Source organism: Denticeps clupeoides, chromosome 5 (assembly GCF_900700375.1).
Source record: "Denticeps clupeoides chromosome 5, fDenClu1.1, whole genome shotgun sequence".
Lineage (NCBI taxonomy): Eukaryota > Metazoa > Chordata > Actinopteri > Clupeiformes > Denticipitidae > Denticeps > Denticeps clupeoides.
Window position 1 is genome coordinate 22552363 of NC_041711.1, and position 16088 is coordinate 22568450.

A 16088-nucleotide genomic window follows, 5' to 3' on the forward strand; every position below is an offset into this window, starting at 1 on the left:
ATGACCTGTTTTCATTCAAAAAAAGATTAATTCAAAAGACTTGTTCACGTAAACACCGAACAATTCAGTTCGTAGCAGGAGGAGCCCGTGAACCCGACATCCTGAACTGAGTGTTGTGGCTGTCTTCTTTTCGACAAACGCCTTTGTAAAAAAAAAAACTAAACGCGTGTATTTATCATGATGTTTTAAGTGTCCTACATTTACATTTACAGCATTTATCAGACGCCCTTATCCAGAGCGACTTACAATCAGTAGTTACAGGGACAGTCCCCCCTGGAGCAATTTAGGGTTAAGTGACTTGCTCAGGGACACAATGGTAGTAAGTGGGATTTGAACCCGGGTCTTCTGGTTCTTAGGCGAGTGTGTTACCCACTAGGCTACTACCACCCTGACCTGTAGTGTGCTATTTAGCTGGTCCTTTACAGAGACTGTATAATTAACGCCAAACCCAACAACTACTCTAGTTTAATTTGCTCTAATGTAAGTAATACAAAGTCACTATTCTCATTGTTTAAGGACATTATCCAACCCCTGGATTCCCTACCATCTTATCGCTACTCAACTGCATTTTAAACTCAAATTAAACAGTGATAAAATTGAAATCCTACTTATTGGTACAACATTACCCTAAACTGACAGTATTTCAATTGCTATTGATAACTGCTCAGTCTCCCCCTCTCAGCAGGTTAAGAGTCTGGGTGTCATCCTCGACAGTCCCCGGTCTGCATACTGTCATCTTCGTAACATCAATGTCCCCCATCCCCCCTTCACCCTCCCATACTACTGCCAACCTGGTCCAGTCTTGTCACTTCCCGTTTGGATTAGTGTAACTCCCTACTTTACGGTCTACTTCACAAAACTGGTTCAGAATTCAGCCACTCGCATCACATAACTCACATTTTGCAGCAACATGAAGGACATTCACAGCCGTGCCCCTCCATATCTGTCTGACCTTCTCCAGGTTGCAACTCCGTCTCGAACCCTCAGAATGTCCCTTCGGCCCGTCTTACCTCTATGGGGAGCAGAGCTTTTAGGCGCTCCGCACCCAGGCTCTGGAGCTATCAGCCAAACTCAGAAATTCTCTCTCGCCCTTTAAATCCTCAAAATTCATTTGTAATATATATGCCTTTTAATTCCGTCTTTTATTGTAGATTTGCTGTGTGTTGTATTGTTGATTGTACGGCGTCCCTGTGTGTCAGAAAGGTGCCTATAAACAAACCCTATAGCTCATAGTACATTCAGTGAAGGATTCACACTGGACATGCACTGTTCCCTTGCAAATAGTCACAATGAGAGTCACACATTTTCTCAAACAGGTTTTATACACTGGTGAGTCTCACGTTACAGGTTTGATTATCTGGAAGCTAAATTTGATTTAAAAAAAAAAAATGGAGAACAGTCGCCCTCAGAGGAAAATTATTCAGGAGAGCGTAGTTCAGTGATTCGTTCATGCACGGTCCCTCCTTCTCTAGTGGCTGACTAAGCTAAGAAACTAACAAATAACTTGAGAAAATGATTCTGCTTAGTACATTTCTTTAAAAGATTTGTTGAAACGAATCATTTGCGAACGACACAAGTGAATGTGAAGTGATTGTCATTGTGATACACTGCAGCACAGTGACACAATGAAATGGGACCTCTGCCTTTAACCTATCACCTAAGTGAGCACTGGCGCCCATGGAAGCGTGGAGCAATGTGTGGGGATGGTGCTTTGCTCTGGCAACCTTCTGATTACGGGGCCGCTTCCTTAACCGCTAGGCCACCCCTGCCCCGGCCAACACTCATTCTCAGATTCATAAAGAAAACCACATGTAAGAAATGAAAGAGATTTATTATTTTTAGTCCAAATGGCAAAACAGTGACACACATAATAGGTACAAAGAAAATCCAGCCCTACAATGCCTGTAAGTGCTACAATGAGAGACTGCATCTATTTACAAAAAACTGTTGCTCAATTACACAACAAAATATTTCATAATAAAGGGGTGCAGCACACATAAGTCGATTTTCGGTTGAGAGTATGGCATTGACTCTGCTGTAATTAAATATAACAAATGCTACCGTTGGCATTTGGGAGCCACCTGCTGTTTACAGTGCCAAGAAATGTGCATTTTGAAAGAAAAGAACTATACCTAATCAGAAATGTATGTCGCCGATGTCACAGACACAAATCTCCTGCTTCACTCATCCACACCTGCTCTCAGCCACTTGTCCACAATCTAGTATTTTATTTCATTTAGTGTAATGAGTGGAGTATACAATTTAGCTTTCTTTGTTGAAAATAAATGGTTAGAGTTAGTTATGCCATAACTTTAAGCAATAGTCCCTGAGTACAATATCCAGGCAGAATTGTCTGACAGGCAAAATTTAATTATCCAAAACTTTACAATACAATAGTATTATAAGTACACCAGTCCAATTTACAAACATTAACTGAGAAACTTGCAGGAATCCAAAATAATTTATCATATGTTATAAAAATCATAACGTTTGGAGTTAAAAATAACATTTAACTAACAAAATCTGTATATATTTCCTAATTGACTGTATCATGTTTTGAGGGAATATGGAAAACTGACACACAGACCACATAAAATAATACATCATCTCATCTGAGATGATATATCATTTCTTTTTGTTCATTGTACATCTTGAAGTAAAACAGTCAAGTCTGTAGTTGTAGATGAATATTTCAAACAGATTCCACAGACAGACAGGAGCTAGGCTGACACTTTGTAGTCATCGGTCCTCTACGATCATATCCAAAAGCACATCTTTGCTATCCAACAGCAAAACATTTTAAAAAATAAATCTAGCAAACACGTATTGCACCTCATCTACAGGAGAGGAAACTTCACCCCTGAATTACTGCTTCAATCAAAGCAAAGGGTCAAACCATGTCAGCTTTTGTCTTTGCTCCAGTAAGACTTGCGGTCTATTGAAGGAAAACATGAGAGGAAAAAAAAAAAAGGAGCAAGGACTATGAATAATCAATAAATGACTTCTGTTTTACTGAAGAATAGTATTGTTCCATTACCTGTTTAACCATCTTCTGCATCTGTTCAATAATGACCATCAGTTGTCCCTTGTTTTCCTCCAGGTTCTTCTTGTAGGTGCTGTTGAGGTTCTCAGTTTTCACCAGGTGACTGCTCAGATCCTCTCGCTCCTTCTGAAGCTCTGCGAGCTGGGTCAGCTCCTGCTCACGTGCCACCTTGCCCAATTCTGCCTCCGCTGTTACAAAAGAGGTGACAAATTCTTTAAATATTTCTATTCTTTTGAGCGTTTACGACTTATATAGAGTTGCAGTACCAAGTCTGGTCTGTAAGTCAGCTACACGTTGCTCCAGCGTCCGCTGTATTGTTTTCCCTTTCTCTAGAGACTGCAGCAATACAGGGATATTTATTGTGGCACCCTTGTAGCTGACCACATCTGTGTTAATGCTTTTAGTAGAACAACCCATGGAGCCTTGTTCTTTAGGCAGACTGGACAGAATAGCCCGGTTTCCTACAAAAAAAGGAAAAAAACAACTTGCAATAAAATCCTGGCAGATTTATGTGCCAAACTCAAATTCACTTAACTGCCATTTTAACACATTTGTAATAAATCAGGTGTTATGCAGATGTGTCTAAAATGCCAATCACATTTTAGACTTACCTTGCATGTTGAGATCTGGGATCAGATCATCAGACTCCTCCCAACACGAGCACAGTTTGTGGTAATGAACCACACCCCCAACAGCAACCTTCCGCACCAAATCTTGTGCCTGAACCACAAAACCCATTTGAGCTGATATCCTCAATTGAGAATGCCAACAGAGCCCTATAAATAATACATAGAACGTGGTGCATGTCCCTTGATGTTACATGAAGAGTGTCTTCATTATTACAGAAATGAACAGATACAAAACAAGAAAGAATGGCTCCCGAGCCATTTTTGTTTAAGTGGCATTATTTCAGTCAACCAGAAGTATAATGATGTTTTCAGAAACAAAGCTTAAAATGGGCCTTAAAAGAGCCTACTGGCTCAGCTACCATACATCTGGACAATTGTCACCCACTCCCATCAATACATTACACACAAATAGTGAAAGTGAAGTGATTGTCATTGTGAAACACTGCAGCACAGCACATGTTGACAACAAAATGTGTCCTCTGCTTTTAACAATCACTCTTGGTGAGCAGTGGGCAGCCATGACAGGTGCCCGGGGAGAAGTGTGTGGGGACGGTGCTTTGCTCAGTGGCACCTTGGCAGATGGGGATTCGAACCAGCAATATTCAGATATATATTCGTTGCCATACACATGATTGTTTTTCCACCAAAGCAAAGCAGAGTATTTCACTTCCACATTTATGAAACATATATAAAATTGGAATCGCCCAATCTAGGATCCTCATAACTTAAAAGTTTTCAGGTTCAAAGGTGCCACTGAGGACCCCTTGAGCATCCCCACACACCAGGCGGCTGTCACGGCTGCCCACCGCTGAAAAGGTGATGGGTTAAATGCAGAGGACGCCATGTGGTGTGCATCACTTTTCCTCCCTTCTTCACCTAGCACTTTCATTCATCTCATGACCACGTCTGCTGGCAAACCAAAACAAATCAGTGTCTTAATTTTGGAAAACTAGTCAGCCTTATTGAGTGCAATAAAACTATCCCTCAAGGTCACTGATGGGGACTCACCTGAGCAGGAGTGAGGCAGAGCCCCAGTGAGAGCAGAAGGTTCTGAACCTCCTGTTCCTGAAATCTGCCAAATAGTTTTCGGTCAAAGAACACCCAGGAGAGCAGGACTCTACGAGGAAGCACAGCACTCCAACCTACAGGACGATCCTGCTGTCACAATAACAAGGGAGCCGAAAACAGGACAAACATTAGAGATGTAATGTTGTGGAGGCACACTGAACAATAAAGAGCAGGAATCCCCAGCTCCCTTCCTGGAGGGTGAAGGCCACCAGGTCCAAATGAGTAGTCTGAAGAACTGAATGAAATCTTGCCATCCTCAGACCCTCCAAGATAGTCACTGTGAAATCCTGCATAAAAGTTTGTTTCTGACTTTGGCTAATTCGATGTCCATGGTGGCATCTGCTGCGTCACAAGACTGTCCCTCTTCCATAAACATCCCTATAAAGAGAGCCAGTGAAAAATGATCAATTCAAAAACGTAAATTTCACAACCCCAAACCAGCAGGGAAAAAAAACGTAAAACGACATTTAATTAGTGAATGAGCACAAGGATGCTAACCACTAATTAACAAGTCACTTCCTTAATTTGTTTCGAGCATTGGCAAGCTCAGATCAGTTCAGTTTTGGGTTCTCTTACGGCCTTCAGAAGCCTTCGCCTCTTCGGTTTTGAGGCCATCCTCTTCTTTGTCACTGCTTTCCTCTCCTCCATCATGTTTCTGCCCACAGCTTTTCTTCCTCTTCCCATCCTTGTTGATAGATCTTTTATTTGGTCTCTCACTCTAAAACAGTACACATTAGAGAGCTTTCAAACAAATGAATAAATATCAGATTTTATTACATGTTTTGCAAGTAAATCAAAAAGTGTCCTACCCTACACTCAAATTACAGAGTATAGATTAGGGTGAAAAAAATAGAACTTGCATTTCGTTTTTACGCTGTGCTGTGCCTTAATGTGTGTGCATTTCATAGTGTTTGTTGTGTGTGTGCTGTGCTTTCTTGTGTAGGAACTGTACCTTAGACACATTGCTGTTCTCACATTCCTCTCCTCTACGCGTGGAAGCAGCACGACCCACTGGAATACAGCTGAGAAAGCAATACAGCTGCAATCCAAAGTCCCTCTGCAGCATCTCACTAAACAGCTCTGCCATCAGGCCAACCTGGCGGGAAAAGACGCTCATCCTAATGTCTGCATGGTAGGTGAATCTGGATTATGTTCTTCATTACTTGAATAAGCAGGTGTGGTGATGGATACAGTGGTACCTCAAATGACTGCTTTGTCTTGGAGTTTCCTTGCCCCAGCAGGGACGACAGGGGCAGAACAGACAGGTGGAGGCCGGGGGAGGGATGAACAACCAGATCCTGGTGGACCTGGAGAGAGAGGTCTGCCTACAAGAGAGAGGAAGTCAGAGCCAGGAAGCGGTCACTCGCTTTCATTTCAGGGTCAGTAGGTTCAGGGACGTCACCCTGTGGTGCCTTTACCTCCTTTTCAGTGACCAGTTCTTCTTCTGTATGAGTCAGATTCCAGATGTCTGGCAGCATGAATACAACAGTCTCCAGCTGTTCAGAAAGGTACTGGACCTCTGCCATTTTGTACCTGGAACATCAGTATGTTGAGCAAATAAAAAACCCACGACTATTTACTTCAACTAAACATTTAGTAGTATTTAATGAGAAAACAATATGAAATGAGAAAACAAATATTTCTATATTTGGGAGAAAGTGCACACCATTGTGTGCAGGGCTGCAGGTCCAGGCCTGCCTGTTCCTTGACACAGCGCACCGCCGTGTGGATCAGAGTGGACGGCTCTTTATCCGGGCTCTGGCCATCCCCCTGCGGCGACCACCGACCACCCAAAAGCTGCAGCTCCCCTTTACTCTCAGACAAAAGGAACTGCCAAACACAAACGAGAGAATAATGTACAGATATGATGAACCATTCTTTTCTAAACAGAGAACCCATTAACGGTTTTAGGTTTTAACCTTTATCAGGGCTGTCGGGTGTACCGCACCCCCTTGTGTTCCTTGGTTCTCCTGTGCCAGGCCGCAGCACTGGCCGTACAGATCCTCGGGAGTCGGCAGTGACAGCAGAATTACCTGTGGTGATTTAGTCACATGACCTCATACTAAATTCAAGTCCAATAGTTCAATGGACTATTCATTTCATTCATCTTACAGTTTTAGCATTGCAGCTAACTTCCACTGCACCTTCTTTGGTTCCTTTGAGGCAACCAAATATATAATGTATAATTGTTTTACAGAATTTTTCTATAGTCCAATAGACAATTTCAGAACTAAAACTAAAGTTACGTATTACAGTACATACACAGCAATTAAGAATGATTTACTGTATACCTTTACTGTAAAGGAAGGGTCAGTAGAGTTCTGAGGAGTGGTCTGTGTCTCAGGCTGGGCAGAGCCAACATGAAACCCACAGGGTCCAGAGAGAGGAAGGGGCTTGTGGGGAGGGTGGCTCTCAGCCCAGGAGATTTTTAGCTGGAGAAAAGAGTCCGGCAGATGAAGGTGAGGATAACGGCGCTGCATCTCCAGAGGCTCACACTCCGAACTGCATACGGGGGGAAAGAAAGCATCAGTGTCAGTCCAAGTCATAAAATCAGGGACAGATCCAATAAAGTAAATATAACAAGAAAATAACAATATACATCTGAAAATAGCAAACATACAGACAAATATCATGTGAAAGTCACACATGTCCCTAGTGCATCAGTATTAAAAATTAAAATCTGCTGATCCTACCTGTTTCTAGAGAAACAGGACAAAAACAGGCTTGTTTGGGGGGCTGCAGGATTGCTTTTCTTGGGAGTTTCTTCCTCTGAAGGACCCCTCCACCTCCTCCTTTTCTGGTTGTTGCCATCACCCGCCCAGGCTCCTGTCTCTTCCCTTAACACACAGCACAATTCATGCAGGGGTGCAGCACAGTACATAATCATTCATATAATGCTTATCAGGCACTTGGGGGAAAAAAAAAAAAAAAAAAAAAAAGATAGCAGGCAGGTCTTTGACCATGTGTATGTATATCTGAACACCCTTTAGACCTATTTGAGTTGAGAGGGGGTGTCGCATCTAGCTCGTGTTGTATTACCGATTTCAGTAACTTACCAGCGACCACCTCTGCGCCCAGTGCCTCCATCACTAAGCCTCTTCCGGGAACCTCCAGGCCCAAATTCCTCATACTGCCCAGCCCATGGTGGTGGCCAGTGATGAGGCGTCTGCAGCAAGCCTGTCAAGAAAACAGCACGAGGTTCCTATAATTTCATATTTATCCAGCTAAAACTGCAACAACACATTTCATACAGCTCGATTTTGACGGAAACCTCAGTCGGATGGTCCAAATCAGATTTACTGCACAATGTTCACCCTGATTCCCTCACAGCCATCACAGCAAAAAAATATTCAATTATTCAATCTTTTACTTACCTGCACTGGGCTGCAAACTCGGTATAAGAGGAGGTATTTTGGGAGATTTCAGGAGTGCATGGGGTTTATTTCCCAGAATTCCCGGCTTCTGGTTAGATGCCATTGAAGGCAACAGTGGAGGAGGAGACTTGAATGGCTGAAACAGCACAGAATTCACACAAAGATTATTTGGCAGAGCAGTATATTTGAATATGCAGAAATCCTGAATATTTTAACATACTGGTAATATATTTAATAGACTATAGAAAAATAGTCATGAAACTATTATAAAACCTGCAGGCTATTTTTGTCATGTAGAGAGTCCCTCAGACCAAATCCACTCCATACCTGTCCATTAAGGGTCTGGACCATCTGTGCTGTCCAGCTGTCGGTTTGGGATGGATCACAAACAGCCTTCACCAGCACCTTTTCTCCTAACTGCGGGGGTCTCCCGACAACATCACTGAAGAAATACAAGCAGGGTTCTTACAGTTTTAGAAAATAATTTCCATGACTTTTCCAATTACTCCTTGGGCAAATTTTCATGACCATGCGTTCTCTGAAATCTCTGTGCAAATGTGGAAAGAAAAACACAAAAAGTCTATTTCACCAAAATATTGTTTAACTAAATTTATGAGAACCCTGAAAAGCTTAACTAAACAAGAGTGTTGCTTCCTCCAAGTTCGTGCAGGCCTGAGCCAGAGGTTCAGGTATAGATCATCAGCTGTAATTTACATGACTCTTAGAAGGAGACGCATGACTTTTGGAGGTGCTGGAATATGGAAGCAATGCACGCAATACAAAATGACGCGGCTCACAACGTAAAGACAACAAATATACTATAGAAATGTGCCAGCTATAAACTTTAAAGATGTAAACATAGAAAAATGTTTCTCATACAGTCTTACAGGAACTATGTATTTCGTTATACATTTATGTAGGGTAGAGCGGATTAAACTGAATTTAAGATGATTCACTATATTATGTGTATTACCAACTGTGGCATATGCCGAAATATGAACGGCGCTGTAGCTAACACATGAGAGTGAGCATCAGTCTTGTGCTCAAGTGGGTGTGGCTTTAACATGCGACATGTGCTGCGCTTTGCTCTGAAACCCATTATCTTCTAGAGCTACATGGCGCAAGAGTGGCTGTCAGTTCTGAATCTGCACCACTTGCGGTGCCACGATCGATTCCACTCATGCATCCGCAACGGTTAAGCGTGTGGCACGTTCCTTCTTTCCCACACAGACACAAACACAAAGCGGGAATGGAGGAAAGGCTGATCTTCTTAGTCCCAACACCTCTTTATCGTCTTACCAGGAGTTTATAACACTGTGTCATGTAAGGACAGTTGATCATCTTGACTGGAGGGACCTTGTACGTGTCTGACCAATGAGAAGAGGGCAGTGTTTTCCCGGGATGCTGACTTTTGTTTAATAAAAGAGCTGATGTTACGACACGGTTGGCTCACGCTTGAATTCTTCTAGATTAGGAGACGAGACAACCCCACGGCAATTTTTTGGTGTTGAGTGCCACTCACTGATTTTTGCGAGTAAAGGTAAATCTCGTGGCGAGCGCAGCAAACTTGGGTTTTACTGTCTGAACTTTACTCTGCTACATGCCGTCTCGGTCCATTCAGCTGCATTCGCACGGTCCCGTTCTCCCATCGTGCCGTCTCGCTTGCTGACCGTCTCCAGCCAAACAGCATGTTCGTGCATGCGTCCTGCAGCTACCCTGGTATGGAGCAGAGACTAGCGGTGCAAAATCGCGTCATTGCGGTTTATAAAGCTGCATTCATTCAATGGATGTTATATGTATATAATGGACTTTTCCATGACTATGTTTAGTTCATATTCTCAAACTAGTCAAGGTCTGAAAAAAAAAAAAAAAGGTTCATAATGACCGTAGTAACCCTGTATAAGCCATATTTCAAATGCGGAAGGGTGGAAATAATAACAATAATAACCAAAGTTCTTACCTGATGTGGAAGTGGACATCTTGGTCCACTGTCCCATGGGTGTCTTCCAGGTGGGTTACAACTCCTGTAAAGACGCGTTGCTTCATCTGAAAAAAAAAAAAAAAAACAGCGATAAACTATAGGCTAGAAAACACAATGAAAAACTGGGGAGCTTTAACATATTCTATTAATGATATGTTAAGCAATTAATAAAGTTTTCTTTTTACATTTACAGCATTTGTCAGACACCCTTATCCAGAGAGAGTATTTACAGGGACAGTCCCCCACTGGAGCAACTTAGGGTTAAGTGTCTTGCTCAGGGACACAATGGTTGGTAAGCGGGATTTGAACCTGGGTCTTCTGGTTCATAGGCGAGTGTGTTACCCACTAGGATACTACCCACCCATTCTTTTTTTTTTACTTGCTCATAGTCTACAGACTGAACGCAGACACGAATAAACCAGAAAATGTGTCACAACGAGCCTTCTGGCAGCTTTGTGCTCATCTCAGGAGAACATCCATCCACCCCTCTCACACTGTCTCCAGGAGCCACTCTCCGTCCTCGGTTACCTGTGTGTCCATGCGAGGTCTGGCCGCCCCAGGGCTGGTCGGAGGGGTGACGAGCAGTCAGGATTTACTCTGGTCGTGCGCTTGTTCCAGCGAAAAATGTGACCTTGCGTGTCGCTGCTGGGGCAGATTACATAAGAGGACAGAACGCTGGGTGAATTTAGTGGTCGCGACTCCTGAAGTGGAAGTGTGCACGCAGCGAGCACGACAAAGACGCCACGACGCGGCCACCAACTTCGGGGCGGATGGAAGCTGGAGGCGCGAACTCACTTCCTGCTCAAGTCCTCCGCTTCGGCGTGTTCTGGAGACCTTCTCTCCGCAGACGACGCCTGTCCTGTGCGGTTACATCACGCTCCGAACGGCGCAGCATCGCCAGCGTCGCATGTTCCGCTGGAGCAGAAGACGCTTCTTGACCCGGTTGTGATTGTGTCCGGCGATCGGCGCACCTCGCCTCCGCTGCGGCGGGCGGCGCTGCTGCGCTTAGGTGGCCCGAAATGCGCAGTCTGGCCCCGTCACCAGCACACGTGGGAAAGATGGAGACCGACAGGCTTCGCTTCCACGAAATGGGCTTAGATGACCGACTATTAAAGGTAGGATGTGGTTCTCCGGGCGAGTTTTGTGGCGCCTTCAGAAGGCTTCTGTAGGCGTGTGGCTCCGAGTCGTCCTCTCTGTGGTAGTGACCGAAAAACAAACCTTGTATGTGTTTACACGACGCCGGCATTTACATTTACAGCATTTATCAGGCGCCGACTTACAATCAGTAGTTACAGGGACAGTGTCCCTGGAGACACTTGGGGACACAATGGTAGTAAGTGGGATTTGAACCTGGGTCTTCTGGTTCATAGGCGAGTGTGTTACCCACTAGGCTACTACATTTACATTTACAGCATAGATCAGACGCCCTTATTCAGAGCGACTTACAATCAGTATTTACAGGGACAGTCCCCCCTGGAGCAACTTAGGGATAAGTGTCTTGCTCAGGGACACAATGGTAGTAAGTGGGGTTTGAACCTGGGTCTTCTGGTTCATAGGCGAGTGTGTTACCCACTAGGCTACTACCACCCAATATAACGTAAGTGACTTGGTACCTTCTGTCTGTAATGTTCGTCCGTGTGAAGAATCCCACACTTGGTTGTTTTTTTTTCATGTGTTCATGAAAAACGACACAACGAAATGTGTCCTCTGCTTTTAACACTCACCCTTGGTGAGCAGCCTTCTGATTACGGCGCCGCTTCCTTAACCGCTAGGCCACCGCTGCCCCCCCCCAAACAATGTTTAACTCTGTGCATGTGTGTGTGTGTGTGTGTGTGTGTGTGTTAAATCAGGCGGTCGCAGACCTCGGCTGGGCAGAGCCGACACTCATCCAGGAGAAGGCGATCCCTCTGGCTCTGGATGGAAAAGATCTTCTGGCTCGCGCCCGGACCGGTTCGGGGAAAACCGCCGCTTACGCGATCCCGGTAATCCAGCGGATCTTAACATCGAAACAGGTAGATCCTCCGCCCTACCGTGCATCGTTATGGAACAGATCTGTTGATCTGCCTCGTGCATTAAAGCGCCTCGTCTCGGGTCTTTTCAGATAGTCCGGGAACAGGCGGTCCGAGCCCTGGTTTTGGTGCCCACCAAAGAGCTGGGACAGCAGTGCCAGGCCATGATGCGGCAGCTGACCGCTTTCTGCGCCAGGGACGTCCGGGTGGCCGACGTCTCGGGTGACACAGACATATCGGCACAGAGGTTGTTCAGCGCATACAATATTCGCTCGCATTATACGCTGTCCACAGGCTGATTATAAAGGGCTTCTTTTCAGGCCCATCCTAATGGAAAAGCCGGATGTTGTGGTGGGGACTCCATCTCGGGTTCAAGCTCACATCAATGCACAGAACCTGGTGCTGCAGTCAACTCTGGAGATGCTGGTCATAGACGAAGCCGACCTCCTCTTCTCTTTTGGCTTTGAGAGTGATCTGAAGAGCCTTTTGTGGTAAGACCTACCACTCGGGGACAGGTGATGTGTTGCTAAAATTATGTATTTGTACATTTGTACATGAGTGGGTGGTAGTAGCCTAGTGGGTAACACACTCGCCTATGAACCAGAAGACCCGGGTTCGACTCCCACTTACTACCATTGTGTCCCTGAGCAAGACACTTAACCCTAAGTTGCTCCAGGGGGACTGTCCCTGTGACTACTGATTGTAAGTCGCTCTGGATAAGGGCGTCTGATAAATGCTGTAAATGTAAATAACGCATAATTGATCATTAGAACTGTTATAATATAATTCTAATTACATTTGATAATTTCAGTGCACATATAAAATGTGAGAATTTAAAATATACCTTATTATTGAAAAAGTAATTTCTTTATTTTTTTTTGGTGTGTTTCTTCAGTCACCTGCCTAATATCTACCAGGCTTTCCTCATGTCTGCCACACTGAATGACGATGTTCAGGCTCTGAAGGACCTTGTGCTGCACAACCCTGTAAGTTCAGTTGCACAGAGATGGCAGGAATTCTTATGCCAGCGTGCGTTGTTCAACACTGTGTGGAAACTTCCAATTTAATTAAACAAAACTCCGATCTAAGCACTCGTGCGTGTTCATATCCCAGATAACCCTGAAGCTCCAGGGCTTCCAGCTGCCAGACAGCTCCCAGTTGCAGCAGTACACAGTCAAGTGTGAGGAAGAAGACAAGTTCCTGCTCATCTACACACTGCTCAAACTACGTCTGGTCCAGGGCAAGACGCTCATCTTCGTGAGTAATGTGGACCGCTGTTACCGACTCAAGCTGTTCCTCGAGCAGTTCAGCATTCCAGCCTGCGTTCTCAATTCAGAGCTACCAGTGCGCTCAAGGTGAGAGGAAACTTCTTCGGTCTGGACCTCCTTCCGAACGGGTTCCACTGACTGTTTGCCGTCCTCAGGTGCCACATCATCACTCAGTTTAATCAAGGTTTCTACGACTACGTCATAGCCACTGACGAGCATGGAGGGCTGGACGGCTCCACAGCGGCCCCTAAGGGTCAGGGGGGCAAAGGCAAGAAGAAGCAGAAAAAGAATGCTGGGAAAGGAGGACGGTAATTCATCTCACTGTAGGACGTTTACCACCTGACCAATCTTTTCTTGTCCTCTGGGGGACAAAGTATTTTTTCTGATGAACTGAACCCTCATCGTGAGTGCATTTTTACAGCGGTAAAGACCAAGAGTATGGCGTGTCGCGAGGAATTGACTTTCAGAACGTGTCAAACGTCATCAACTTCGACTTCCCTACAACGGTCGAGTCGTACATCCATCGCGTGGGAAGGTGAGCTTCAACACTGAGCAGCTCACATACGTCATGTCTTTGATGAAAACCCACCGTTTTTGTCCGTATCAGGACGGCTCGGGCAGACAACCGTGGAACCGCCCTGTCCCTCGTCTCACACACAGAGATGCGCCTGCTGGTCGAGCTCGACAAGGCACTCACAGGAGGTGGGTGGTTCTCGTCTGTATGTAGCTGCTTGCTCATGGCTTATTGTTATTCTATTAAATACCGCAAGACTATTTTTCTTTTTTCAGATAATTCAGAGACTTTGCTGAAACCATACAAATTTAAAATGGAGGAGATCGAAGCATTTAGGTACAGATGTCGGGTACGTTCACAATTCCTTCGGTCAAAAAAATAATCATGAATACAGGCAGCACTGGATCAGTTACTCCCTGCGGAAAAAGGGATTTGGAACGTGCCAAATTATCTAAAGTACATTTGATTTGCACGGTTTAGTAATGAAATGTTATTGATTTGAGGAATGGATCCGAACAGTTATACGATATGTTAACAGAACCCTGATTGTGACTACTGCGCATCTTTCTATGGAAAGTTCACCTTGTAGCTGAGTGTGGAAGAACCATGTCTAGATGCTTCATGTTTATGGTCGTGTCTTCAGGACGCCATGCGATCAGTCACGAAACAGGCGCTGAAAGATGCCAGACTGAATGAGATCAAGCAAGAGCTGCTCAACTCCGAGAAACTCAAGGTAACAGAATCGCATCCTTCCGTGATGTGATGTCACATTCCATTCCATACTGAGAGAATGTTTCACCATCAGACGTATTTTGAAGACAATCCAAGGGACCTTCAACTACTACGGCATGACAAGGACCTTCATCCTGCTGTGATTAAACCTCACTTGAAGAACGTTCCAGATTACCTAAGTAAGGACAGATCTAATGACCTTTGCCACAGACATTATCTGCAATTCATGATTTGAACACTGGTTTTAGTTCCAAAGGCACTGAAAGGCATTGCCAGACCCCTCACTGGACGAAAGAAAAAACAGATCAAGCAAGGAGGCGTAAAGAAAACTAGCTTCAAGGTGAGGTTTGATGTTCTATAATTCTAGCTTTCTTAAGCACTAATGAAAGTTAAATTTTTTAAATGTTCTAGTGCATTGGTGCCGTTTGATTATGGTCTTGGTTCTGACTTCATGACAACATCATATTTAATCCATTTTCCTCTTCCAGACAAAGGACAGAGGCAGGAACCCCCTCAAAAGTTTCCAATATAAAGCGAAAAAACCTGGGAAATCCATGGAAGGAGGCAAAGCATAGATCATAATGATGTGACTGAACTGGATCAGGGATGTGATTTATAAGGAGGTTGTTAATTTACACCGGCTGCCTGCTTTTACACATTAAATGGAAAGTTGAATGGAATGAGTTCAGGAGTTGATTTTGTATGATTTTTAATGTTTAGAAAGTTATATAATGAAGACTTCATGTCAAACAATTTACAGCTTGACTTGGATTAGTACACTGATTAAATTTAGCCACTAAGTTAGTATACATTGTCAATTTTAAAGTGTCCACAAACGCCAAATACATCAGCAGTTGTAAAACCGTATAATGAATAAAATAAGTTACATACAATATTTTGTTATTTATGCTGCATGTTTCTTCCCACTGGACAGACAGCACATTTCTGACAATACAACTGCATAAGCGACACGCCATGATGGCAGGTGTGTGTAACATAAGGACTGACCAGGTTGGCCCTCATCTGAGCTGCCAGATGACGAGCGCTCAGTCTTCAGTATACAGAGAATTATGGGATGTAAAAGGTCAGACATGAGCAATGCTGCAGTCGGCCTGCGACAATTTGGCAATTATTTAAACTAAAAGGCACCAATAAAAGTCCAAAAAATGTGCCAAAAATGATTTTTCCTCCATGTTTTAAACCCTTACTGAACTCAATACAAACTCACACTGACATCCAGGATGATCAGGCTCTGGGTACAATGCCACATTTCCACCATGATTAATACAGAAACACTTTCAATCACAGGTAACCTCTGAGCCAGATTTAAACCCCACATCACAAGATTATTTTCTGGAGTGAACAGGCTTACTGCAGAAACCTGCTAAACCAAAGTCAAAAGACAACAGCCTGCATTTTGGGGATCAGTTGAAATCAGGTGATTTGCCCCAAACAACCACCAAAATGAAG

At 44.2% G+C, this 16088-nt stretch overlaps 2 protein-coding genes across 5 annotated transcripts; one reads left to right on the top strand and one right to left on the bottom strand.

Annotated features, from left to right (window-relative positions):
• Nucleotides 1-1812: 1812 nt before the first annotated feature.
• Nucleotides 1813-11054, bottom strand: ccar2 (cell cycle and apoptosis regulator 2). 4 transcript variants are annotated; one of them, XM_028979199.1, is made up of 20 exons: nt 10891-11054; nt 10624-10737; nt 10075-10160; nt 8442-8556; nt 8115-8250; nt 7797-7917; nt 7434-7577; nt 7032-7242; nt 6660-6773; nt 6407-6570; nt 6159-6273; nt 5940-6065; nt 5693-5836; nt 5317-5458; nt 5051-5118; nt 4681-4830; nt 3655-3763; nt 3310-3504; nt 3038-3231; nt 1813-2935 (listed from the first exon to the last, which is right to left on the bottom strand). In XM_028979199.1, the coding sequence occupies exons 2-20, from the start codon at nt 10633-10635 to the stop codon at nt 2891-2893; spliced, it is 2391 nt and encodes a 796-aa protein (XP_028835032.1). In that variant the 5' UTR covers nt 10636-10737; nt 10891-11054; the 3' UTR covers nt 1813-2890. The 4 variants fall into 4 exon arrangements, with proteins under 4 accessions (XP_028835032.1, XP_028835033.1, XP_028835031.1 ...); XM_028979200.1 differs by having other exon boundaries at nt 4681-4827; nt 10624-10740; XM_028979198.1 differs by having other exon boundaries at nt 10624-10740.
• A 73-nt stretch (nt 11055-11127) lies between these two features.
• ddx56 (DEAD (Asp-Glu-Ala-Asp) box helicase 56) lies at nt 11128-15295 on the top strand. The gene is made up of 14 exons (XM_028979879.1): nt 11128-11210; nt 11946-12107; nt 12197-12351; nt 12425-12595; nt 13000-13090; nt 13218-13459; nt 13528-13680; nt 13794-13907; nt 13980-14074; nt 14162-14235; nt 14530-14619; nt 14692-14797; nt 14867-14958; nt 15107-15295. The coding sequence occupies exons 1-14, from the start codon at nt 11154-11156 to the stop codon at nt 15191-15193; spliced, it is 1689 nt and encodes a 562-aa protein (XP_028835712.1). The 5' UTR covers nt 11128-11153; the 3' UTR covers nt 15194-15295.
• Nucleotides 15296-16088: the final 793 nt, after the last annotated feature.